This window comes from Zea mays, chromosome 1 (assembly GCF_902167145.1).
Source record: "Zea mays cultivar B73 chromosome 1, Zm-B73-REFERENCE-NAM-5.0, whole genome shotgun sequence".
Classification (NCBI taxonomy): Eukaryota; Viridiplantae; Streptophyta; class Magnoliopsida; order Poales; family Poaceae; genus Zea; species Zea mays.
In genome coordinates, this window is record NC_050096.1 from 233,237,475 (window position 1) to 233,264,724 (window position 27,250).

General features: G+C 42.9%; 1 protein-coding gene across 1 annotated transcript; it reads left to right on the forward strand.

Moving 5' to 3' along the window:
• The first annotated feature begins 3,347 nt into the window (after window positions 1-3,347).
• On the forward strand, window positions 3,348-27,250 carry LOC103643410 (DNA-directed RNA polymerase I subunit 2). Its single transcript, XM_008666583.4, has 27 exons — window positions 3,348-3,694; window positions 4,286-4,362; window positions 4,524-4,643; window positions 6,155-6,231; window positions 9,028-9,091; window positions 9,197-9,267; window positions 10,886-10,963; window positions 11,047-11,092; window positions 11,796-11,976; window positions 12,063-12,115; window positions 12,203-12,276; window positions 12,367-12,484; window positions 13,184-13,268; window positions 15,675-15,787; window positions 16,031-16,158; window positions 16,236-16,315; window positions 16,566-16,807; window positions 16,909-17,073; window positions 17,151-17,315; window positions 17,410-17,484; window positions 18,446-18,549; window positions 18,627-18,702; window positions 22,727-22,849; window positions 22,938-23,081; window positions 23,310-23,522; window positions 24,946-25,194; window positions 26,628-27,250. The coding sequence occupies exons 1-27, from the start codon at window positions 3,508-3,510 to the stop codon at window positions 27,054-27,056; spliced, it is 3,537 nt and encodes a 1,178-aa protein (XP_008664805.1). The 5' UTR covers window positions 3,348-3,507; the 3' UTR covers window positions 27,057-27,250.

The window sequence follows — 27,250 nt, forward strand, 5'->3', positions numbered from 1 at the left end:
CTTGATCTAAACTTGCACAGTCCGAACCCTAGGATTATGACGACTAGGGAGCACCAAGAGGATAAGGAAGGGGAATGTTTTGTCCGGTTTGGACACAATGGTGACCTTGTTCCTTCCGGTATAATCGCTAGGGTAAGGACGTGCAAGGAACGAGAGAGTTTCGACATTCGGATCTCACGACTGTGAGATTGCAGAAACCGGACTAGTGGGTAAAGTGTACACCTCTGTGCAGAGTTTAAAAACCTATTCGAATAGTCCATGTCCACGGATATGGATGAGTTATGGCTTGGATTTGACAATTATTGTTTTGTTTTCCAAAAATGTTTTCGAACAGTGGTTTTAAAAGGTCTGACGGTTGAGCCGTGAGCTATGGTGGACGTGAAGTCGATTAGCTGTTTTTGAAAATGAAAACCAGTGGGAAACTGTTGAGATACCTGGATGGTTTAGTCCAGGGGATTTTGTTCTATATTGAAAAACTTCCTACTCCTTTGGGAGAGGATGTGCTTTGAAAAATATGAAATGATTTACAAAATAACCCTACATCAAATATTGCTATTTCTGCAAAATATCCTGAGCTCCATATACTCCATGCATTATATCCGATTTTCCGCATTCCGTGGGTGAAGGTGGGCTACTGAGTACGTAAGTACTTACCCTTGCTTATTTGTTGTTTTTCGGAGAAGGAGATCGTTGTAAGAGTTACGCCTGTTCCTAACCTTGCCTGTGGCTGTTGGACCGCTGATTTGCTTCGCTGCGTATAACGGGTTGCTTCAGCCCCACTCTGATGATATATCCCGAGTTGTGGACCAACTCTTAAAGTTGATCACCACCTTTATAGGTTTGTTTCGTTTAAGCAGGTCTGGAATCATCTGATGTATAAATGTGTTTACTAGCCTACTAGGACTAGTAATTGTATCACATTTGAGTCCCAGAGGATTGGGGTGCTTCAATTTTCTAAATACAACATGACTTGGCCTCCACGGTCGGTCTTCGGCGTCATCGTTGCCACTCTTCACATCAAATCTTCGCTGTCACTAGAACCCTCAGACAACCCAACTAACATCTCATCAGTAATTTTCTCAACATTGGTCCTCTCCATGGCTTCGTAGAAACCAGCGAGTGTGGGATCCACACTTTTCTTCTCTTCGGCCATCTCAGAGTTGAATGAAACAAAAGCCCGAAGCTCCAAAGCAATTGCGGTTACAAAATCAGAAAGCCAAAACGACAAACCCAGCGCAAGCTTGATAGCACAAAAAATATTTTTAGCGTAAACCCTTATATATATATATATGCAAAGCACCATTGCACGATGGGCCCCACAATGCAGAAGGTTTCGCTATTCTAGCGAAGACAATGTGTTTTTTCGGATTTTCGGCTAAAGATCTTCGTTCATTTTAGTCTGACTTTATTGCAAAGAAATAAACTAATACTGCGAGTGACTACTGTTGGGGGCCTTCGTCTTCCGAAGGTCCTAAAAAACACGACTAACTATTTGTTTTTAGCATATTACTAAATATTATAGGAACTTTGTTACCAAAAAAGCTTCGACATAAATCAAGGGAAGCACGATGAAGCAAAAAGACAATGTAGGGAGAAGGTGTTGTTCAAGTTATTGAATACAAATGACAATGTCGTCCTATGACATTTGTAAACCCTATATGTAATTGTTGAGGGCATGAATGTAATAACTCACGAATGTATACAATTACCTATAAATAGATGAACAATACCCTCGTACTGCGGAGGCTGGATTGTAATTGCTCTTGCGTCATTGTCTTCTAGTAAACCGAATGTATCAATGTAATACAAACTTTAATAGTATCTATACCTTCGTTATGAAATAAATATATGTCTCGATCTTACATCTTGTAAATGTATTATTATTTCCACGAATGATGATAACTTGTCCTTTATGATATTCGTCTAAAATTCATTATAGCTTAGAGGGAATAATGTTTCGAAGGACGAATGTCTTTAACATATAACAAATGTGTTGCCTTGTTCTTGATCTGAAGTAGTTGAGAACAAGTGAACAACACCAGGTGTCTCTCCTCAGCAACCTTGTGAGACTTTTGAGATTGCTTTTGTACACAATTATGACACTTAGAACCTTTGACGATGGTGAAATTGGAATTAAACTCATGGTGAAAAGTCGAGACATAAAACCAAAATTAATATGACACAAACGGGGATGGAAAATACTCGCAAGATCATAAACATTAGCGCAAATATGGTTCACATACTTATTATTGATATATAACATAGGAAAACGGAACAAGCATCTGCAGTCATAGCCTTTACCAATAAATTGTCCAGACTTAGACATAACTATTTTATTGAACTCCAAAATTACCTTGAACACATCTCTAAATAGAAGGGTTCCGCTAACGAGATTCTTGTTTATAGAAGGGACATGTTGCACGTTCGTCAACTGCACGATACTTCCCGAAGTAAACTTCAAATCCACCGTGCCATGAACAAAAGCATGTGACCCATTCCCCATTAGGACGAAGGAATCCCGGGCGATCTAATAAGAAGAGAACATATTAATGTCAAAACACACATGAACATTAGCACCAATATCAATCCATCAACTAGGTGATTGGAAAACCGAGAAGATAAAAGGTAGATTATCATACCCTTTGTCTTCCTCATTGCTAGCGATCACTGTGTTGACACTGCCCTTTTGTCACGGTAATCCGCTCGATCAAAACAGTCCCTAGCAAAGTGACCCATCCAACCGCAGGCGAAACATGTCACTTCAGCCTTGTTCTGCTTCTTGAAGTTGGTAGTTTTGTTGAGCTTGTTAGATTTTGTCTTTCCTTTGCCTTTATTGTGGTTCTTTTGAACAATGTTGGTGCTAGAGTGGCCCTCGATTCCTTTAGAACTCGTGTCCTTAGTCTGACATTTATTCTCAACATTCAGAGACATTATCAGATTTTCAACTGATATCTCATGCCTCTTATATTTTAGAGATGTGGCGAAATTTCTCCATGTAGAAGGCAACTTTGTTGTAATGCACTCAACCACAAATCTACCAGGAAGAACAGTCTTAAGATGGTCGAGCTCCTTGACAATACAGTGTATTTCATAAGCTTGCTCTACAATAGAGCGATTATCAGTCATTTTATAATCATGAAAACTCTCGGTGACATACAGTTCACTACCAACATCCGATACACCATATTTAGTAGTAAATTGCATCCCACAACTCCTTCTCATCTATGTATTATATGCTCTAAAAAAATAAATAAAACTTATAATAATTTCGTTCTCAAATATTTATTTTTTAGTTTATTTTTAGCTAAACTACGACAAATAAAAAAATGGAGCGTATTATTTTCGCCGCTCTGGGCTGGGCCGGGATTCGAACAAAAATATAAGCAAGTCAGCCTAAACCCCTCCGCCGCCTCCTCCCCTCTCTAGGGTTTTACCCTTCCCGCCCGAAACAAGGGCCGCCGCTGCCGCACAGGAACCCGTTCTGGGATCTCAGCCATCTCTCCGGCCATGGGCAAGGCTAATAAGTCTCCGTCGCCGGCGGTGGCCAAGGAAGGCGACTACTCGGCGTTGCGGGAGCTGTTCCGGCCGCACGTGGAATCCTTTGATTACTTCCTCGATAAGGGGCTCGACGAGATGATTGAATCCATCCGCCCCATGGTGATCAGGGACCCCAACTCCAGCAACACACTAAAAAATATCCTTCATGCTTCAAATTCGTTTTTTGTACGCGTAACTTTGTTATTAGGCCTTGTTCGTTTGTATCGGATTGGTGGGTCGGAACGATTTCTAGCTGGATTGCTTCTCTAATTTATATAAACTTTGATTAGTTGGAACGATTCCGGGTGCAATCCGACGTAAACGAACAAGGCCGTAGTTTGATGTTTTTGGCAATTGCTGCAGGTATTTGAGAGATACAAGTGTCTCATTTAAGTTGCTATTACTAGTCAGTAGACATAGCACGACACAGCAGTTTATTGCAATTTTTAAGTATTTATTTGGTTGCTATTGCTAGTTTCCCCTGAAACGATTCATGTCATAGTGAAATTTAAATGGACTGGAATTGTTTAAAAGTTAAACTTAGTTTCAATGGCTCAGTCTAAAACTACCGAAACACTTTCTTGATTTTTGTTTGACCTTTTTTGGGTGAAGAAACTGTATTGCATTGAGACCAAACAACACTTGAGTACTGCTTGCAAGGAATGTTATAACGGCAAACCCTACCTGAAACAAATTCTTTTTCCCTTTTGTTCTCTCTCTCTTGTTCCTCTTAACTATTATTGTTTACTAATCCTGGAAAAGGGTCATGTGCTCTCGCCGATGAGGGGTGCCCGGCCAGGTGTACTACCCATCTACCCCCAGGAGGTTTGTCATGTTTTTATAGAATTATCTTAGACATTGGCAACTTATATTTTTCTGTTTTACCAGATGCGTACCCTTTTGTTACCTTTTTACTTGTTGTCTTTTGAAGAATTTAGACAGGTATTTGCTAGTCTGATCCTTCCCCATTTTTTTGGTTGGAGCAGTGCAGACAAGCAAGAATTTCATATCACGGGGAATTCAAAGTTGAGGTCTGCTTCCAGTATAATGAAGGGGCACAAATCAGGCATACCTTCAATTTTGGCCATTTGCCTATTATGTTGATGGTTGTTACCTTCCCTTTCTACTCTTGTAGACACTTCGCTTAAAATGATCTTGTTATGCTATGCTTTTGGTCGAGTTTGTAGGTATTGAGGCTAGGCTAACAAGTGAGTTTATTTTAGCGCTTTGGTTGTCTTTTGCTGCCAAAAGGGTGCCTTTTTTTTTTTAACATTTTGACAGTTTGTGATGTTTACATAACTAACCTTTGATAGTTTTATTAGGTTGTAATTTATTGTAAGCTAGTAAATCTATAGCATTATGGAAGTGTGTTTTGAGTCAAATACTAGCATATTGTTTTGACCCCTTATAAGTATATCAATACTACATATAAGTTGGACACATCCCAAACTTTAATTCTGCTCGCAGGTGCAGGGGCTTGTTCAGCATTTACTTGTTTTTTGATGGTCTAAATGCCTGGGGGGTTAATGTGGCATGGACATCAATATGATATACACATCTGCTTCCATAATGCCAAAATTGAAGTGTTGGGAGGGTGTAGTTCTTGGCAGCATTTTAATCAAAGATTCCCAACAACAACAAAAACAATTACGTTCAATGATTCACTTGACTATGGCTGGAAACGAGCCGAGACGAGGTTGACTTGGCTCGGCTCGGTCGTATTGCGAGCTGGGAGATATGGCTTGGCTCGGGCTCGTTCAGGCTCGCGAGCCGCCACACTAAGTCCCATTTAGAGCATAAATTTTATATTTTCATTACATGTAAAATTAAAAATATGTACCAAAAATCCAACAACATATTTTAAACTATATCTAACATTGAGTCCATAAAATAAGAAAATAAATTAATAACATAATAATGTAATACTGTAACAACATAGGACCATATCAAATTAGGTTGGTTCGCGAGCCGGCTCGGGCTTGCTCAGGCTCGGCTCGGCTCGCACAAAAGTAGTATCGGCTCGGGCTCGTTCAGGCTTGCGAGCCTTTCTGAGCTGCGCCAAGCCTGAGCGAGCCCTAGTTGGCTCACGAGCCTCGAGCTTTTTTCCGGCCCTACACTTGACCATGAACCTTTGCTGTATTGTAATGCAACACAACAAGGCTCTTCAGTCTCCTTGTTTGAAATAAGATCAATATGCACTATTTCTGGTCTGGTGCTTGTATGGGACGTCGAATCAATTAAGACAATTATATACATTGTTTGAATATATTTGGATTCTCGGAATTCTCATGAAAGACAGCTGCATATATCAGTATTTTTCCCTTGGAAATAGCAAGGAGCAATGAAATGACCTCTTTTTTAAAAGTGGGCTGATAAGTAAGTTTCTTTTCTGAGTGGATGACGCGGGGTAGGTAGGGAGTTCTGTTGTTTCTTGTTCTTTTAAGATGGTTTCTCGGTTCCATTGGAAGCCACATGGAATTTGCAGTTCTCTTCTCATTCCACTCTAGGTCTCCCGGCCATTATATTTAGTAATGGATTTGGTTCACAAGTTATTCTGGTTCATCCTTGCATATAACAATTGATTATGCTGCCTGACTTTATGCTTTTGCAATTCCAGTCAAAACTGTGTCATCTGAGGGGTGCTGATCCCCATAAATTAGTTTTCCATGGTGAAGAGGCAACTGAGATGGGGGGGTGAGTATGTTTCATTTGCATTCAGTTGACCTTACCAGCGTACTTTTGCTGTGATTTCTTAATGTGCTAATATTATTTAAGTACTTTGTATGTGAAATAGTGCACACCAATTATCCATAACCCTTCCACTGTATTTGTCTGCTTAATTTGCTATTTTCGAGACTATCATACTTCTGTGATTATCTTTTTTTTTCTCTCAAACGCGCAGGAGAACTTCACATCATTATATTAAGGAGAAAAGACTACAAATCAAACAAAGGCCCTTACGGAGGCCAAAAACGAAAATACACAAAAGGATCCATGGCTACACGAAACGACTACAAAACACCTACAAGCTAGGGCCAAAGTGCCCTCAACCCTGCCGCACCAGCCAAGCACCAAAGGTTTGCATCCTCCTTGATGCTCTGGAAGAGCTGATTGATACATGGAGAGGCAGCCTCAAAAACACATTCGTTCCTCTGCTTCCATAACCTCCATGCCAGAAGGGACACAAGTGAGTTGAGACCTTTCCTTTGATTCTTAGGAACCAAGCACTGAATGGACATCCACCACTCCTGGAACACCCAACCCGGAGTGCATTTGCTGCAGGCCTACACACGAAAACACCCTGAACCATATTTCTCTGGCAAAAACACAAGATGTCAGGAGGTGCTGTACTGTATCATCATGCTGGTCGCAGAGAGGGCATTTATCTGGATGATCCAGGCCTCTGCGCCAACCGATTCGCTGTCCCACAGCTATTTGAGCAGATAACCAAAGGAAGAACTTTTCCAGATGCGTTTTGAAGGCTCAAAATCAACAGCACCAACAAAGAAGCGTTCACACGTACTCTTGGATGAAAAAATGCTCGAGGAAGAAGGCAGCCACACCAAGAAATCCGCTGTTCCAGGCGTCAACTGGAAGTCTCGAACCAAATCCCAGATCATAAAGAACTCATAAAAGGCCTGAACCGAAATATTGCCTCTAATATCATTAATCCAAAGAGAGCCTGCCAGTGCTTCCTGGACTGTGCGAGATTTTAAAAGCCTTTTAGGCACACAGGCAGCCAAGTTCGGAGCTAAATCTTTAAAGGACTGTCCCTGACACCAACGATCCACCCAGAAAGCTGTGCGAGCTCCATCACCAACTCTTGACTTGACCGAAATAGCAAATAAAGCAGCAGCAGTAGGATGAACCTGAACGCCCAACTCTGCCCAAGGCCGGTTAGATTGATTTTTTTTGCAACCAGAGGCACCTTAAATTCAAGGACCAGCCAAAATTTCCAAGTTGTGAACACCCAAGCCTCCATGACTGAGAGGCCTGCAAACTCTTTGCCAACTCACCAAACAATGTCCGCCTTTCACATCCTTATTTTGTCGATCGCCTTAATCACCCAGTTGGGGCACTACAAAGCAATTAGGTGATAAACCAGAATCGCTGTGAGAATTGCCTTGACAAGAGTAGCTCGGCCCGCAGGGTGGATAAGGGCAGCCTTCCAACCAGGTAGGCGATCTGCAATCTTATCAATTAACGGTAAAAAAATCCCCGGAGGAGAGCCTTCGTATGGACAGTGGCAACCCAAGATAATTACATGGAAATTGAGCTATAGTACAGGGTAGAGCCTCCTGAACAACTGCAACTTCGAGCTCATAACAACTAATAGGCAGAACCGAACTTTTCCTAATTTTTGTCATTAAACCGGTCGCTGCACCAAACACCCTTAGCAAATCTTTGACAAGAGACATCTCAGACTGGGTTGGCTGAAAAAGAACACAACATCATCTGCATAAAGTGAAATCCTTTGTCCCTTCCCTCTCCGAAGAAGTGGCTGCAGCAAACCTAGTTCTGAGGCCTTTGTGATGAGAGAATTAAACACATCCATGACAATAACAAAAAAACATTGGAGAGAGGCCCCAGCCCAGCCCCCCCCCCCCCCCCCCCCCCCCCCCCCCCCCGCTAAAGACCTCGCTGGTGGTAAATCAACTTTCACGGCTCCCCATTCATCAGCACTCTAGTTGATGAAGAACACAGCAATTTAGAGTTAGAGAAAATATTGCACTAAAACTGACCAAAACCCAAGTGCCTCAAAACTTCGAACAAAAATGACCAAGATACAGAATCAAGGCCTTACTAATGTCTAGCTTGAGAAGCACCCGAGGTTCCTTTTGTCTATGCAACCTTCTAGCCATCTGTTGTTTCCTCCAACCAGAGCGCTTTTGTGAAGGCCCTCTGCATTCTTGATACTTTTTTGATTCCCATTATGAGACTATCATACTTCTGTGATTCTCATTAGGATCACACTTCCTTTTTTTCTAGTTCTTTTGCATATGTGGACGAGGGAGTTTATGGTCAGATTTGCTGCATTAAGCTCTGAATTTGTCCCTTTGGAAAAAGAACTACTTTGTATAGTTAGGAAAAACACTTAATTGGTTTTGGACCGTTCAAAGTAATGAAATCATATTATCTATCATGTTCTTGTCTGTCTTCGCGTTCTTACACTGAACTGAAAGTTTGAACTATACCTTATTTGATACAGATTACCGCATTTTGTGATAAAAACAATATAGTTTTTGGAGCATCTATTTGGTCTGACCCAAGGGCGCACAATGCAATTGTCCCATTTTGTGTAAATTTTGATACAGATTACCGCATTTGTTTGTCCATTTGCTCTTGTGCTCTCATTTTTGTGCTATACAAATACTTCAATATGTACCTTTGCCATGACTTGTCATACTTCCACACTAGCCGTGGACAACCTTGTTGACAATGTTCCATATGTTACTGGAATAATTCTCACAGTTCTGAAATTCTTTTTAGGTACTTCATATGTGGTGGGATGGAGAGACTTGTGCGTATTCTTGTTTTACAAAAGCGTAACTATGTAAGGCAGATTTGGCTTTGCTTGGAGCGTTATTTTACAACTCACAAGGCCAGTATTTTAAACTATATAACGCCATTCTGGTGATGAGTTACTTTTTTTTTTCAGCCCATGGGATTGGTACGCAATTCTTTTCTTAAACGTGGTGCTGGATACACTGACAAAGCAGTGGTCATAAGGTACCATACTAACAGATGAGACATATATTAGTTGAATAACATATAGTTTAATCTTGGGCGTAGCTTATTTTGTCATTCAAGCAGTATTCGATTGCAGTGAAGCTATCTTTATTTTGGCTCCAAATTCACTTCATGTTTTCACACAGTTCCTACTTATATTTGCTGTCCAATTCGATTGTCTCTGCAAATTCTTTAAGTCTTGTGAATACTGAATTTATGCCTAACAAAACATAATTAGCCATAATAACTTTTCTTGCTAATATGGAAATATTTTTTTGTTAAGACAGACACAATAAAAAACTATTTGTACATCTAAAAGGCAAGCTGCGCCACATTTTTACAAGATAATTTACATGAAACTAGGTCAAATTAAAGAAACATTTTCATAGTGACCAGATTTGAATAACTGTGATGCCAGACTTCTTGTCGAGAGTTTTTCGAGCGTGATTCATACACATTTGCTGCACAGGAGACAAAATTTCACAATATCTTGTTATTAGTGACTGAGTCATTGTCCTTTTCCTCTATATTTTCTTGATTCTTGAAGAACCTTGTTTTACTGAGCTTTCCTGTTCTTTTAAATGTACCTGTAACCTGCAGTCTTCAGGTCATGAGCCTGATGAGTCGACCAATTCCTCTACCCCGCTTCTTCCCCTGATCTTTCTTTCCCTCTTCCCACCGGGTTCCCCTTGCTTGCTTGGCCGGGATAGAACCAGCGTTTAGGTTGTGGCTAGGCGCGGAGGTTCTCTTATTTAATAATATAATGGGGACCCATTAATAATAGAAAGATAATAGAGAGCCATCTGCCAATAGGCAGAATAGATTCTATTCTGCGTGGGTAAAGGGAAACATGATCTCTATTCTGAGAGGGAGCGCGGTCGAGCATAGACTCGGCAACAACCAATACATCCAATACCACAGTAGGCCCACGTACTACAGCTTAAATGTACTGTATGTGCCATCATAAACCATTTCAGTCATAGTTCCTAACCTACCAGGCACTTGTTTGTCACCAAGATAACCTAATTAACGTGAAACCAACTGTATTTCCGCTGTAGTACCTACCAGGCTTGTAACCAAGCTAAGTGAAATTGAAAAACATTTTCGCTGTACTACCGCTCGTGTAACCGACGTAATCGGTCTTAAACACCTATAATATAAGGAACTCGTGTACAACCATATCATTTATATATTTCACAGGTGTACCACCGTAACCAATTTCACTCGTGTACTACCACAAAAGAAGAAAAGAAAAAAAACAAAATTCTAGCTTTCTTTTTTTTGTGCGTGCTTTTCGCCTGCCTTCCCGACCACGGATAGGCTACGGGGCTTTGCACTTCGGCCCCTGTGAATACAACATCAAGGTGACAGAATTCGAACCTATGGCCCTCTGTACCCAAAACAGATGCGCTGACCAGACTGCGCTATGGCCTAATTCTAAACTGTTTGTCAATCTCATGAAAGTTACAAGTATTGCATATCCAGCCTTGTTGATTACTAAGAACCTTCATAAAACATCAAATGTTCTAATTTGAGCATTGGCTATTAGTTATGACTTTAACAACAAAGCTAAAGTTGTGTGTTTTGCGATACTCTTGTTTTTTTAATCTTTTGACAGATGTGTCCAACGTGACCAGTCCAGTGTGACAATAAAGTTGTATTACATCCTAAATGGAAGTGCAAGGCTTGGATTTTGGTAAGTTCTATGCTGGTAAACGGTGAGTGAACAACGAGTAAATCTTTTGGATCAATTTGACCTTTTGAATGTGTTTTGAATAGGTTGGGTGGCAGAGAGTTTCTGCTTCCTGTTGGGATTGTTCTCAAGGTATAACCTGTTGCCATTTCCTTAAGAATGCTTATCATTTAAAACAAGCAATATGGTACATAATCATGCATTGAGCATTGTGTGTGCAATGGCATGTGCTGCATGGATAAAAGCTATGTTACAAACTAGCTTAGTAGCTTATCGTGAGTTATACAGGTTAGAGCAGTGTGCTTACTCCCTTGCCTGTCCACGTTCGGATCCTGGTACAATTTCTTATTGCAACGTCCAGGGGGCATCTTCCCCCCTGTGTTCGAGTTCTTTTTATATAAGCTTTGTATCATTGGATACCTTTTCATCAGATGCACCCTGCTAATGTCGTATACTCAGTGTGCATTGTATAATCAATAAAGAGACCTTGGGTTCTCTGTTGATGCATTCCATTTTTTAGCTGTTGAACTTCGTTTAACTAAATATACAATCCACAAACTTATTTTGTCCTGTGCTCCAAGGTTACCAATCTGCTTGTTTAATAGAATTTATGTAATTTAGTATGTTTCTGCCTCTATTCTCATCTACTGTTAGACTCAGTCTTTCCATTGAAGTAGGTATCATGCAATTTGTGGACTTGTGTTTGACTTGTCACATATTATGCAAATCATTATGCTTCTACCTTTGCAATATTATAGTTTAGTTCAAAAGTATTGAATTATTGTTAATGTAGCTTTAGCGTTGCATTTACATGATGATGAATTACCAATGACAGGCCCTTATTGATGCAAGTGACCGGGAAATCTTTACAAGCTTGACTTGCTGCTACAGTGATAAACATGGAAGAGGAAAGGGAGTTGTCAGTACTCAACTAATTGGTGAAAGGGCACAAATAGTTCTTGACGAAGTCAGAAATCTGTCCATTCTGACTCGCACACAGTGTTTGGTGCATATTGGTACGTTCTGCGTTTTTTTTTTCTGTGCTTAAGATGCCTTGACAACCTGTTATGCCCTGACATTGATTTTGATCTTTCAAATGCAGGGCAATACTTCCGATCTGTGATGGAAGGATTTGAAAATGATGACTATATAACTGTAGTGTCTAATGTTCCCTTTGTGTTTACATTGACGTACAGCTGAAATTTGGGCCGTGCTTGACTTTGGCTGTTCTACATTGTTTAGGTTGCTGAAGCGGTTCTAAAGGACTATATTTTTGTGCACTTGGAAAATAACCATGATAAATTTAATCTATTGATGTGAGTTTCTATTTTATGACATTATCTTTTGTAATTTTTTTCCATTTTAACCTCTCATCATGTGTTTCTTATTTCATTTTTCTTGTTTAGATTTATGCTGCAGAAACTTTATGCTCTGGTAGATCAAACTGCTTCACCTGACAATCCCGACGCGCTACAATACCAGGAGGCTCTATTGCCTGGGCACTTATTCACAGTTTTTCTGAAGGTTGCTGAACTCCCTGGTGCCTTTCATGTTTTTTAAATTTAAAAATCTCAGCAACACTAAAAAATGCACCCTCTTGTAGAAATCCTTGCATTGTAAAGAAATATAGCTTTTCAATGACCATTTCACCTTTCTTTGTATCCACCATTTCTACATTTCACAAGCTCCAGTGAATAGGTGATAGTTGTGATTTTTGAACTCTGGTTACAATATCTTTGTTATTAAACTGCCTGAGCGGTTGCCCCTCGTTTAGTTTTAGGCACTAAGGATGGCCGAAGGTTCAACATTTTGTTCTCAGCTTTACCACATACCCTGCCATCTCAAACCAGCTGCTTCTCAGTGAAGGTGTAGAACCTTCACCAACAAAAGTGATTTTTTTCATGGTTCCAGCCTTGTATACCTTGTTGTCTCTTTTATATTTTATCCTCTTATTACATCACCCTATATTTATAATATGGTCTATGGGTAAAAAAGAATGGTTAAGGTGGTTGAAAATGAAGGTAGGAGAAGGGACACATGAATCTGAATGATGCATACTTAAGTGGCACTTTTGCCTCTATCAGATTTTCTCCCTGTTTATTTGATGCTTGCCTTTGTTTCATTGTTTTATACTTGAGCTGTGATTCTTTTAGTGCAAAACTTGGTTCTTAACCTCTAATGTTGCTTTTTTTAATCATCTATATTTGGTGGTGATATCTGCAGGATAGGCTTCAGGAGTGGCTAAGAAAGTCTAAGCGTTTAATCCTTGAAGAGGCTGCAAAGAACAAAGGTTTTGACCTTGGTAATGGTGAGTTATTCTATTAATGTTTTTATGCCAAAAACTTTAGCTTTTGTACACTAGCACTGTTTCTTAAGGCAAAACAATTGAATTCGGGAGTGGTTTATCCGCATTAGAATGACGATGATAATACTATGTTCGTTTCTTTTTATAAGGTACACATTCTTTTTGACTTCCAAAACCTTTGATCATCATGTATACCTAATATTAAAGAACCAATTTTTCAACCTTTTTTTTCCTGTCTGGCTCATTCTATATTGGGCTAACTACCCGGGCCACACACTCACGACCCACTCTCCTTCTACACTTGGGCACACGGCTCTCCCTGCTTGGCTTTTCGGTTCTCGCAAGACCGCATGCTCTGCTCCCTCCTGCTTCCTGCTCCGTGTTAGCGGTAGAGCGGACCCAAGCTTCGGTGGCATATGATCTTGGTGTGGAGCAACTTGAACTGGAGGTGGAGGCGCACATCATGGCCTTAGGCCTCTAGCGGCGATGGAGTTAGCGATAGAGCGGACCCAAGCTCACCCAGCGCCGGTGAGAGTAAGGATGTACACATCCCATCCAATTGTCCCCACCTGTGTTTTAATCCAAAGCAGCCGCATTTTTGTAACGTGCTATAGAGTAGACCAAAGGACAAGAGAACTGGATTAGGACCACATGGACTTAAGCGAAACAAAATCAAGGGCACTACCAAAAATTCATTAGACGAGGAGAAAGACATACCTTGATGGCCATGACCACCAGAAGGGCCACCACACCCTCTGCCTTGGCCATGACCGTGGTTGTTGCCTCAGTGCCCTCGCCTAGCAACATTGGCAGAAGCTTGATGACCTCCATGAAGTAGATCAATCCTGGCATCGAAGCTGAGAAGCTAGGTGGTTTTAGCTATGGTGACCTGCTCATCACGAGCCACCATTGCAGAGACCACCAGGTTGTACTCTTCATCAAGTCCCACGGTCCCGCCAGGATGTGCAAGACGAGTTTTCTTCATATATATTCTTTTTTGTAGATGCCTCATCTTGCTAACATATTTTAGCCTAGTCATGTTACCTTCTCTAGTTGTTGCTAGGGCGATCTTTGCGTTCATAGTCCTTGCACGACATGTAGGTTTTTTGGAGCTCAGTCCACACGTCTTGGGGGGTATCTTAGGTTGAAACTTGACTCATGACTTCTTGAGTCATGGAGGTCATGAAGGAACCGAGGACTTGCTGCTCAAGCGCTGCCCACCAGGTGTACTCCGGATTCGATTTCTCTGACGAATCAGCACATTTCTTGGTGTTGATATTCTCTTGTAGTGCAACAGCCGAGCGATAGAGGTAGCTTTGCAGCTGCGCACCCCTGAGGATAGGTAGAACTTGCGCCTTCCAGAGCGCAAAGTTGTTCTTGGTAAGCTTCAACACCGCAGATTGCTCTAGGAGGGGCGTTGACACAACAAAACTTGAGGTAGACACCATGGAGACTTGCTATTATCGTTAGCTAGGGTTCTAGAGGTGGGGGGAGGTGTTGGCTTTGATTACCATGTAAGAAACACGGCACCAGGTTTAAACTGTTTGCCTTGACCTATTAGGCTGAGGGGGCTGAGTATATATAGGGCAGAACACTGCCATCAGGATTACAATATGACATGGAGTCCAACTCGGGTACAACTACCTTAACCGACTTGTATTCTAACTCTGCTGTCTTTAGGAGAGATCAAACTTGATTCTATTTTATCTTTAGTCAGAGTCTGTTAATATCTTTATTATAGAACAGCCATGTGGACCTCTGATCTGATATGGCCGTAGCCTAATATACAAGCACATTCTATTCTAACAAATTGAACACGGATAATGAGGTAACACCGGATAATAAGGACCAATTAAAATTTGCATACTGTGGTTCATTGAAATTGTTTTTTTTCCAATTTATTTGCTCAAATAATCAGTTATCCGCTCGCATAATTATTAAAAATAACTCGGCCGGGGAGGGGAAGACCGCCCTCCCGGTATTATATTAAGAAGAGACCGAAACAATGGTCCTGGCTGAGAAAATTCCCCGAACCCTAGCCCCCCATCACTGACGGGCCGGCGTCAACCGTCCACTCTGCAATAGCCCAACCGGAGGGTGGCGCACAAGACATCGTAACCCAAGAGCGGATGGGGCACAACGAGGGGAATTTTTTAACCAAGCCTGAAAATTCGTCCCTGCGGGGGATCGAACCCAGGACTTGGAGGTGCTACTTGGAGCCCTTGCCACTAGGCTAGAGGCCCTTTCGCCTCACATAATTATTTATTCTCAATTGTTTATCTGTTTGCAGTCTTTTGCACTGTTCTTTTGGATGAAATGTGCATGTTGGACTCCATCAGTGTCAACTTTCTTTTTGTGGTATATCATGTTTTACATCCAATCAGTAATAATATACTGTTATTTGTGTAGCGCTGGAGATAAGGAAATTTCTTACTAAATATACAACATCTGTCGGAAGAGCTGTTGAGAGTATGATAAAGGTTGGGAACGTGAATTCACGATCAGGATTGGATCTTCCACAGGTGCATCACTTACAATGCCTGCTTAGTTTTAATGCATTGTTTTCCTTGAACTTCATCGATGGATTTGTTTTTTCGGGATTAGAGAAGCATGACATGTGGTTACAACTTACAAGTAATGCTACCTGTTATTGTAAAGCTGAATGTTTACAATAATGGATGCCAATACACATGATCTTGCTGGTGCTTACATTGTTTCTGAAGAATATTTAGAACTAATAATGGCTTTTCCTGTTAAATTTGCAGAGAGAAGGGATGACCATTCATGCTGAACGGCTCAACTTTCATCGTTATATCTCACACTTCCGTTCTGTTCATAGGGGCTCTGCTTTTGCTAAAATGCGTACAACATCTGTTAGAAAGTTACTCCCGGAGTATGTTTATCCTCTTAATGTCATTCTGCTGTTGTTTGCTTGCATCTATTGTACCTGCACTGAAAATGTCCTTGTAGATCATGGGGTTTCCTGTGTCCAGTTCATACACCTGACGGAGAGCCTTGTGGTTTACTGAATCACATGACTTCTACATGCCGTATGATATTCTCATCTTGTCATTTCTCTTGAATTTAAATCTGCACAGTACCTCATGAACACATAACACAGCCTTCATTCATATACTTGATTTCTTGCTTCTCTTTCATCTTTGGCAGCGTATTGCATCTGCATTCTTCTGTCTAAATGTTTCTATATATAAATGTGTGCTTGTCCTTTTTGGGGACAGTACAGCTAAAGTTTGTAGTAAGCTATCATTTCTTTAGCTCCAGCTAAATTTGGTGTTTCAGGTGTTTCATCATTCTACAACTCAGAAGGGGTGATAAAAAATTTTGGGGAAATGAAGAAGTTGCTTTCTGCTGAGTTGGTTCGTGTTGGAATGAACCCAGTGTTACCGAAGATTGAGCAAACCGGTCCCCCAGAAGTACTCCATGTCCATTTGGATGGGTGCATTCTTGGTACTATTGCTTCTGCTATGATTGAGAAAGCAGTTAATTATCTTCGTACATTGAAACTTCTGGCACACTCAGGGGTCTGTTCTATTATGTTATCATGTTTTTGTTTATTTTGACTTTTATTTTTGAAATTTATACCATGATGTTATTACTCAGAATGTGCTTAATTTTTTATTAGATTCCTGAAGATCTGGAAGTTGGTTATGTCCCACCTAGTTTTAATGGAGCTTTTCCTGGCCTGTACCTTTTTACCAATCCGGCTAGATTTGTCCGACCTGTCAGAAATCTTTTTATTCTATCTGATGGAAAGCAAAGTATTGAGCTCATTGGGCCATTCGAACAGGTTGCTTTTGATCAACTCCTTATTCTTTATAATCTTCTTACCGATAGCTCAGTAATTTATTTTGAAATCTAATTTAGGCATTTATGGAGATACGGTGTCCTGATGGTGGGGATGGTGGGAGACAAGAACCATTTCCTGCAACTCATGAAGAGATCCACCCTACAGCTATTCTCAGTGTAGTTGCCAATCTGACACCTTGGTCTGATCACAACCAAAGTCCTAGGAACATGTACCAATGCCAGGTTAGTACTCAGAAGTCAGATCTTGTCCTTATAGTGATTGGTTGATCATGCTTTCCTTTTTGGACTAACCCCCAGTCATCCTCCTTGTTTGCAGATGGCAAAGCAGACCATGGGTTTTTGCGGACAGGCCCTAAAATTCCGTACTGATGTAAAAGCATTCCATCTACAGGTTTGTTTTTATAGAACAGAAGAGTTATACTGTTTGGTTGTTTAAAAATTGCTTTGTTGGGACATTTAGACCTGCATGTTTCTCGAGGAAGTAATAATCTGAAACACTTGAACACACACCAGTGTAGGGAGAATACTTTGCAATGTGTTGAGGCCCCCAGTTATATCTAATTAATCTGACAGAATTGATAATTCAGTGTTTTTTGCACAATCTACAGTTCATGATATTGTGCAATAGTTTTAAGGAAACATGACATCAAACCATTTCCAAGTTGATAGGATTTATTTACGACCAGCCCTTCAGGTTAAAGTGTTAAACCATAACTTGGGTGTACTACGCCGTCAAACTGGTGGTCTGAATTCTGAAACAACGTTTGACCTGTACTTTTTTTGGGAGTAAAGCCTATTCTTTGACTATCGAACTATCACTGGAGTCTGATTTTGGCAATTTTATTGTAAAACTAGATATCATTGACCATCGTACTAGGTAAACAGGACAAATTTGTTTATTACCTAGTTTAAAGGTGGTTTAGTATATTATGTGAAAAATAACAAAATATGGTTTAATCTCCAAAAAAATCATAACACTGATTGCTGGAAAGTACTGCTAACCTTCTCTACTGTCTTTGATGCTCTCTGTAGACCCCTCAGACACCAATTGTTCAGACAGGTACATATAACAAATATTGTAGGTCTGACCTGTATTTTTGGGTAGTAAAGCCTATTTTTGACTATCAAACTAGTCTGATTTTGGCAGTCCTACTTGAAAACTAGATATCAATGTCATTGACCATCGTCTATGTAAACAAGACAAGTTTTGGCCATCTAGCTTGTTTAAAGGTGGTTTTGTATGTTATCTGAAAATAACAAAATATGGTTAAATCTCCAAAAAAAAAGAAGCATAACACATATTGCTGGGAAGTACTGCTAACCTTCTCTACTGTCTTTGATGCTCTCTGTAGACCCCTCAGACACCAATTGTTCGGACAGGTACATATACCAAATATTGTATGGATGAATTTCCATCTGGAACGAATGCTATTGTTGCAGTGCTATCATACACAGGGTACGCCTTTTCAATATAATATGGACGTTTTTTTATAAAAATTGCTTGATATGATGAAAATCACACCTGTGATACAGTTATGACATGGAGGATGCCATGATTTTGAACAAATCAGCTGTTGAGCGTGGTATGTTCCGTGGACATATTTACCAGGCAAGTATTGTTTCTTTAATTATATATTGTAACTATTTGTGATATGATATGTAATCCACATGCACATAGGTTTAGAACTATTTTAGTCAAATCCAATTGTGTCATGGGTGCTGTTGGAATATGTGAAACCCTAACCCTAATCCTAGGTTGGGAGTGTATTAAATAGAAGAGTTAGGTGGACCAAAGCCCATTACAGGAGGGGTATACAAGTAAATACAGGGAAACCCTAACAGTATTCTAACACTCCCCGCAATTACAACCCTATCTTGTACAGATATTGAGAGTGGATCGAAACTCAGTGAAAACAGTAGATGGAGGCCCCTAGGTGAAGATGTCGGCGAACTACAAAGTGGTCGAGGCACGGAGAACGCGGACATCGTCGCCGACTACACACTCACGGACGAAGTGAAGGTTGATCTCCACGTGTTTCGTACGCTGATGCTGCACGAGATTGGAGAGGTAGATCACGCTGACGTTGTAACAGTAGATGAGTGTGACACACTCGAGGGGGTTGTGGAGCTTCCGAAGAAGCTGACGGAGCTAGGAGGCCTCGGCCACGCCATTGGCCACAACGCGATACTCGACCTCTGAGCTAGAGCGGGAGACAACTTGCTGCCGCTTTGAAGACCAGGAGACGAGGTTGGCGCCAGAAACACGGCGTAGCCGGATGTGGAATTGCGCGTGTCGGGGCAGCCGACCTAGTTGGCATTGGTGTAGACCACCGGCTCCCATGAGGTGTGTATGTGGAGGCACATGTTGAACGCCGTAGGAATGTCGGGCCGGGTGAACGTGATGCACTAGAGGACGCCAATGTGGCTCCGGGATACTGTCGGAGAGCTTCGCTTGAGTGTTGACAGGTGTGGAGCAGGCTAGCCGCTCCAGAATGTCGAGGGCGTACTGGCGCTGCTCGCCGCTCCACGGTGACCCTGAGGAAATGGTGGAGCGGGCCCATGTCCTTCATCGCGAACTCGTGCTAAAGGGCGACGATCATGTGTTGGAGGAGGTAGACACTGGATGCCGTGAGCATGATGTCGTCGACACAGAGGAGGAGGTAGACTATGTCGTCGCCGAGCCGATGGATGAACATGGATATGTCCGACCTGGCCTCGACAAAGCCGAGGGAGACCAAATAGGAGGCGAAGCGACTGTACCAAGCCCTCTGTGCTTGTTTAAGGCCATACAGAGAGCGGTTTCGCTTGCAGACCAAACCCGTGTGAGTGGAGTCAACGAAGCCGGTGGGCTGGCTGCAGTACACTGTCTCGGTTAGTGCCGTGGAGGAAGGCATTCTTGACGTCCAGCTGGTGGATCACCCAATCTCAAGAGAGGGCGAGGGAGAGGACGACCCGAACGGTGGCAAACTTTACGACGGGCCTGGAGGTCTTGTTGTAGTCCACTCTGAGGTGCTGAGTGAAGCTACGAAGGACCCAACAGGCCTTGTAGCGATTGAGCGAGCCATCAAAGGTGAGCTTGTGGCGGAAAATCCACTTGCCGGTTACACCAAGTCCCAGTAGGTTGGCCAGCAAGGCCGCGTACTCCTTCATAGCGCGACACCAGTGGGGATCGACGATAGCAGCGCGAACGGAGGAGGGGATGGGCGAGGGAGCCGAAGCAGTGTCAGTCGTGAGCACCAGTCGACCTACGGGGCGGAGAACACCGACCAAGCGATGCGTCACCATGATGTGGACGTGGTCGGGGTAACGGTGGATTGCGACCGGATGGTGCACCGGTGCCTCGTCATGGGACGGCGGAGCGAGAGCTACCGTGGGATTGCTCCAAGCCTCCAACCACGACGGTGGTAGACACAGGTGGGGTCGACAATGTATGTCGCGTGCTGCACAGACGACAGAGCTACGCATGGCGCATGCGGAGTCGGCGAGGCCATGCGTGGCACAGGCATGGTTGATAGGTCTTGTGTGGCGCGAGCGGGGTCAACAGGGCCGCGCGGGGCGGGCAGAGTCGATGGGGCTGCGCAGGATGCATGCGGAGGGGAAGGATCCATGCGTGGCGTGGATGAGGTCAACGTGACTGAGAGTTGGAGGGTTGAGGGTATGATAATGGGATTGGAATTGAGGAGAGTTTCAGGATCAGTAGGTGGGGAGGATCTAGCAAGGGGAAATACATCCTCATCGAAGATGAAATGACGTGATATGCAGTGGGTAAGAAAAAGGCCCAGTCCTAGCCTCTAGCCAGCGGGGACCAAGGTGTCGGGGTAGGGGTCCCCGAAGGTGAGAGGAGAGGCGGAGTCGGTGTCGCCGAAGGCGGTGGGACGCCGTAGTGTGGCATCGCCAGGAGAGCCGGCTGAGGGGGACGTGGCGAAGAGGTACACATGGCTGGGCTGACCACATGGAGATGGTTCCGGTTCAGGGGTTGTAGAACGACGACCACGTCGGGCACCGTTGGGGCCACCTCGGGCAGAACCACCGATTGGTATCAGTGCTGGGAGCCTGACGAGGAGCTCAAGGTGTGGGATTGGTATCAGACCACAGAGGGAGTCTGCCATGCCCTTCATCCGACGATATTACTTGCTGACGAAGTGGTTCCTCTAGGAGAACATGCGGAACGAGGCATCGAGGTGGAGAGAGTGGGCCTCTAGGGCGACCTAGGCCCGGCGAGCGGTGCCCCTGTTCGCCGACGATGTTTTGTAGCTCAACAGTGAGGGTGCCAATGAGCTACGAGAGGACAACACTGTCCATCTGGTGCTAGGATGGAGACAATGGGCCAAGGACGTCGTCGATGACGTAGCGCTGGAGCGTGAGGAGCACCTGATCACGCCAGTGAGCGTAGTGGGCGGACGTCGGATCCTGCAGGACAGAGACTAGGGATCGGATGTTGTGAACACCGGCTGCCTGAGCATGTAGAGTAGCGATGGTGGCATTGTCGAGTCGGAGGTGGGGTGTGCAACGGGGGCCACCGGGGGGGGGGGGGGGGCATCAACACGACTGAGAAGAAGGCACTGATCTTCTGCCACTTGAGAGGAGGGAGTATTTTCTTTGAGCACGACAGAGAAGAAGGCGCTTAACTTCACAGTCTCTTGAAATCGAGAGATCAATCCTCATGGGAATACATAGTGGAACTCACGATACCCATGCATCCATGGCTTGTGGATAGGAGGAAGTATTTTCTTTGAGCATAAGATTGTACATAACTATACAATAAATGTACTTCTTTCGAATTTGAGGGCATCGAGTTTTGTATTTTCTTTGTTTGAGACTGTATATGATTGTATCTAGGCATATCGTTTAGATTTGTGATTGCCTTTACTGCAATTGGCTTGCCTAGTACTCCAAGCCTTATTGGCCTATATACATGGTCACACCCCCCACCTAAGGGTGTGTGGTGTTCCCATCTATCTTTCAACATGGTATCAACAATTTAGATTTTCTTCTTCCTGCCCTAGCACACCAGCCGTCAACCCCTTCTTTGGCATTGCCTCCCCTTCGTGTCGACCCTTCCTTCCCTCATGCGCCTCCTCTACGCCCCCATCACATCCACCGTACTCTCTAGCCTGATCGCTAGACTGCATCATGTCGTCCATCACCTCCACCATGTCAGCGATCAATCCGTCGCAGACCATCACCAGCCTTCCAGCTTGGCGCCCACCTTCTGCAGGTCTACTCGGGCCTTATCCCTAGGCCAACATCGTCGTTGCTGGGTCCCATGTGTCTCCGACCACCCAACCATGGCTGCAGCAAGCTGGGTCCCAGGTGTCTATGTGTAGTGTTTCACATTTATCTTTCCACAATATTATCGATATTTGTTCACATCAAAATGAGAGCATATGGCACCCTATTTTTATTTTTTTCTTTAAAAAATGTTTGCAATGAAATGTCAGTACACTCTATTTAATTACTCTATATACAGTATTGGAATTGGATTATTTGGTATGGGATTCCTCCAAGATGCACATTAGGAAGATGCTCCAATAGGAAGCTTGGATAAATGTGTAATTTGGAACAAATATTTCTCAGCACTTCAGTTTTCAAAGCATTTAAAATAATTTTTTCATTGTGATCATTTTCTGCAGACTGAATGCATTGACTTATCAACAAAAAGCAGAGATAATGTTCCAGAAACTTTTGCAAAGAGTATATTAACAAGGGATACAAGTAATGTGATTGATTCAGATGGCCTTCCTCGGCTTGGACAGGTAGTTATGTGTTCGTTTTATGTTAAAAGATATTTTTCTCGTGCGAGAACAGCTATTTAATTCCTATAACATGTATTTTCATGGACAGGCTGTACATCCAAACGAGCAATACTATAGCGTCCATAATAGCCTTACAAATGTGATAAGGCCTGTCAAACTAAAAGGCACAGAGCCAGCATTTATTGACTATGTTGCTGTCAACGGGACAGGTTCAAAATGTGGCCTGCAGAAGGTAAGCTAACATTCAAGTAACCTTCAGTAGATTTTGAATTGGCTAAAAACTAGCAGAGTATTGTGGATCCTCTATTTCTTAAAATCACATAACATCCTTGTATTTTATATCTTGAACTCATCGCATTTCGTGCAGTGAGTTTTAAAAGTACTAGTATTTCTGATGCCAACAGTTATGAATTTGTTATTGTGATCTCGTCATGTGTTTCACTACTTGATCTTTTTGCAGGCGAACATTCGTCTGCGTCGTGTAAGAAACCCTATAATCGGTGACAAGTTCAGCAGTCGACATGGGCAGAAGGGTGTTTGCTCTCAGTTGTGGCCTGACATTGACATGCCATTCTCTGCAAATACTGGCATGAGACCAGATCTGATCATTAATCCTCATGCATTTCCTTCAAGAATGACAATAGCAATGCTTTTAGAGTCTATGGCAGCTAAGGTACCAATATTTACTTCTCACAGGTTCTGAGCAGGGGCGACGACCGGGGGGGGGGGGGCACAGGGGGCAATGCTCCACCCTAATGCTCCCCTAATTCTATAGGACATGTTAGTTTTTAGCTATTTCTCATGTAAATAGTGCAAAAAATGCTTCTAACAACCTCCCTAATCTAATTGGTCCTCCCTAATTTTAGATCATGGCTTCGCCCCTGGTTCTGAGAAGCCGTGATCATTCTTTAACACCGCAATTTGTTTTAGAGAACAGCCAAGAATTGAATTTAATTTGACATTAATGAAATTTAACACTGTATTAATTCTTTTTCCTTTTCATTAATGCAAATTTGTTGGCATATTGATATTTCTGGAGCTGTTGGCATCTTAAGACTGGCTGATTTGAACATTATTCTATTCTAGCTGAATGAGCATCTCCGCCAGATTTAGAAAAAAAGATTCCCTTTCTTTATATCCAGTGATAAAAGGGGATTCGGTAGAAAAAATGAGCTCCAGCAGATCCACGTTTAAATTGTTTTCTCAATTGAGAAAAACCACCCCTCAATCCTTCAAAGAGGAGAGGAACTTGTCTCCTTCCCTCCCCACACTCCATCTGTGCCATCCCCGTGCCGAATCCCAGCCATGCCAATGCTGTGCCCCTAAAGATGGCCCTGCTTCTGCGCCATGCCCTTGCACAACCCCAGGCCGGGATGCACCTTCCTTGCTCCACGTTAGCAGCTGCCCCACACCACCGTTGAGCCGTGACAAACTTCAAGAGGATGACGTTACTGGAGGCCGCCTTTCCCGTGCTTGGCCTCCTCTCCCTGCATGTTGCTTTAGGGCAGCGGGCGTCACCCATATAACCGGCCCTCCAGCATGGCCCCACATGGAATTTGTATTCTGGGTTGTGTGGACGGCAAATGGCTTGAGGCTGAGGCATGGGAGCAGCCAAGAGAAGAAAGGGAAAGGAAAAAAGGGAGTTGGATAAATATTAGCCACTGATGTGTGGGTCCCATACTCCCATATGTCAGGGTAGGCAAAGGGGATGAGTTTTTCTCAATTTCCTGAAGCACCGCTCCCTCAAATCTCTTCTAAGTTGAAGGGGATTGCCCTATTGCAAAATTTAGGGAAATGGGATGTTCAATTTGGTGGAGATGCTCTATGTAGCTTTTTCTTTGATATAGTTTCTTGAAAATTCATTTTTTCCAGGCTTGTCACTTATGTGCTCCTGAAAAATGTAAATACCACAAATTCAGGACAGTATTCATTTTCTAGTTGTCAATGGTTGCACCTTATTCACTCCAAAAAAATGTCCCTTTTCACGGGGATATTGACATGCTTTTTAGACTAGTTGTCTTCCTAAAAGTTTTGTGCCTATGAATAAACTGTTTTTATGTCTGTGTGTAAAGATATCTTGGTTTTTGTCTTCACAGGCTGGAAGTCTACATGGAAAGTTCATTGATGCAACACCTTTTGCAAACTCACTCAAAAAGGACAAGGACTCCGACAAGCCTAATTCGATTGTGGACGAATTGGGTCCCATGCTTGCATCTTATGGGTTTAATTATCATGGAAACGAAGTCCTTTATAGTGGAGTTTTTGGCACTGAGATGGACTGTGAGATTTTCATCGGACCTGTTTATTACCAACGTCTTCGTCATATGGTCTCAGACAAATTCCAGGTGATTATTTTTTGTTCTATATTAAACGCTACTTCAATATTTTCATGCACCCTATACCCATCGAGTTAGCCCTTAAATTTTTTTAAAATGAATGAGGATGAGTTTTCTCCAAAGTACTTAGCTAGTTTAACCAAAATTGTAGAGAGCTATGTTAGACTGTTTTATTTCTGTCTAAGTGTTATTTGCCTAGAGCCCAGCCCATGTAACCCACTAGTGTTGGATACTGCACCGGATCATTACAACCCTTCAAAATGAGTTCACAATGAAGATTTTGGGTTCTCTTCACTAGAGCATCACTCCGGATGGCCTGTTTCTTCAGCGCGCTGGCATGGACTACAAACCCTGTGCAACGCCAGTAGACACGAAGGCCAAGGTCTCCGGCGATGGTGCCCCTACTAGCGACCCCACTGCCTACCAGTCTTGCCGACGCTCTTAGGATACCACCTTCACCAAGCCCGACGTCGCATATGCTATCCAACATGTCTGTCTATGCATGCATGATCCTTAGGAGCTGCACCTGAATGAGGCCAAGCGAATTCTTCCGTACCTTTAGGGTCGGCACTCCTCACACAAGCTGGTTGTCCACACCAACGCCAACACTGACTGGATCGAGTGCCCGGACACAATTTGGTCTATTTCTGGCAGCCTTATCTCTTGGTCCTCCAAGTGGTAGCATGTGGTCTCCCGCTCCAGTGCTAAGGTTGAATATCGAGCGTTGCTAATGAGGTGGCTGAGGTGAGCTGGTTGCGCTAGCTCTTCCAAGAGCTTCACAGCCCTCTCACTAGGGCACACTTGTCTACTGCCATAACGTCAGCGTTGTCTACCTCTTTGTCAATCTCGTCGTCTGTGAGCGCGTTGCTGTCAGAGACGTCTATGTTCACCATGTCCCTATCAGCTTGTAGTTTGCTGGCATTTTCACTAAGTGTCTTACCTCGCTTTTCTCGGTGTTTTGGTCTAGTATCAACATCTAACATGACTATAGTTTTGACTGCGGGTGGTGTTTAGACTGTTTTGCTTCTAAGTGTTATGGGTCTAGAGCCCGGCCTATGTACCCCGCTAGTGTTGTGTATATGTAATACTCACTATCGATGAATTAGGGTTTTGTTTTTTCCAACAAATTATAAATTTTTATGACATCCAACCGGTATATTATGAAAAATATAATTAATAAAAAAATGATGATACTTATTTGGTATTATAAATGTTATTACTTATTATATTAATTTGGTGAAATTTGAGATGCTTTGACTCTCCAAGATAATTGGAATGACTTATAATTGGAATGGCGGGAGTACTTATTAATAGTTTGCTCTCATCTATTTATTAGACTGACGAAACTGTACCTGACAAGTGCATTGGAAAGTGTAATTTCACTCTCTTTATACCAGGAACTTGGGATTCTCACTAAATACTGATGCTACATATGTACTCAGGTCCGCACTACCGGTCGTATAGACCAGATAACAAGACAACCCATAGGAGGAAGGAAGCATGGTGGAGGGATCCGATTTGGTGAGATGGAGCGTGATGCCCTCCTCGCCCATGGTTCGTCCTACCTCTTGCATGACAGGCTCCACTCCTGCTCGGATTACCACATCGCAGATGTGTGCTCCTTCTGTGGGAGCCTGCTGACTGCGACAATGATCAAATCCGATACCCAGAAGAAAGTCAAGCACGAGATGCTTGGGCTCCCCACTGTGAGACCAGCGAAGAACTTTGCATGCCAGGCCTGCAAAACAAGCAAGGGGATGGAGACCGTGGCAATGCCGTATGTGTTCAGGTACCTGGCTGCTGAGTTGGCTGCCATGAACATAAAGCTGGAGCTCCGGTTGAGCAACAAATCAGGATTGCCTCTCAGCTAAGAATCATAACACCAGAATTAGCGCTTGTTCATCGCGGGGGCTGCTTCGCAGGAGAAGCTTAAATGTAACCATTGGTCCGGCGTGTAGTTGTTTCATATGTCGGTGTGATGTACCAATGTAACTTGTAAGAAAAACATAAATGACAACACGAGTTATTATAGTTTGAATGGCGGTTCTTTTTCATTGTCATGTCT

What these genes read in the sequence shown, in the direction of transcription:
- LOC103643410 (XM_008666583.4), top strand. Translation starts at nt 3,508, where the DNA reads ATGGGCAAGGCTAATAAGTCTCCGTCGCCGGCGGTGGCCAAGGAAGGC. An exon ending in TACCCATCTACCCCCAGGAG is followed by an intron (nt 4,363 to 4,523) that starts GTTTGTCATGTT and finishes TGGTTGGAGCAG; the next exon opens with TGCAGACAAGCAAGAATTTC. An exon ending in TCACATGACTTCTACATGCC is followed by an intron (nt 16,316 to 16,565) that starts GTATGATATTCT and finishes TTGGTGTTTCAG; the next exon opens with GTGTTTCATCATTCTACAAC.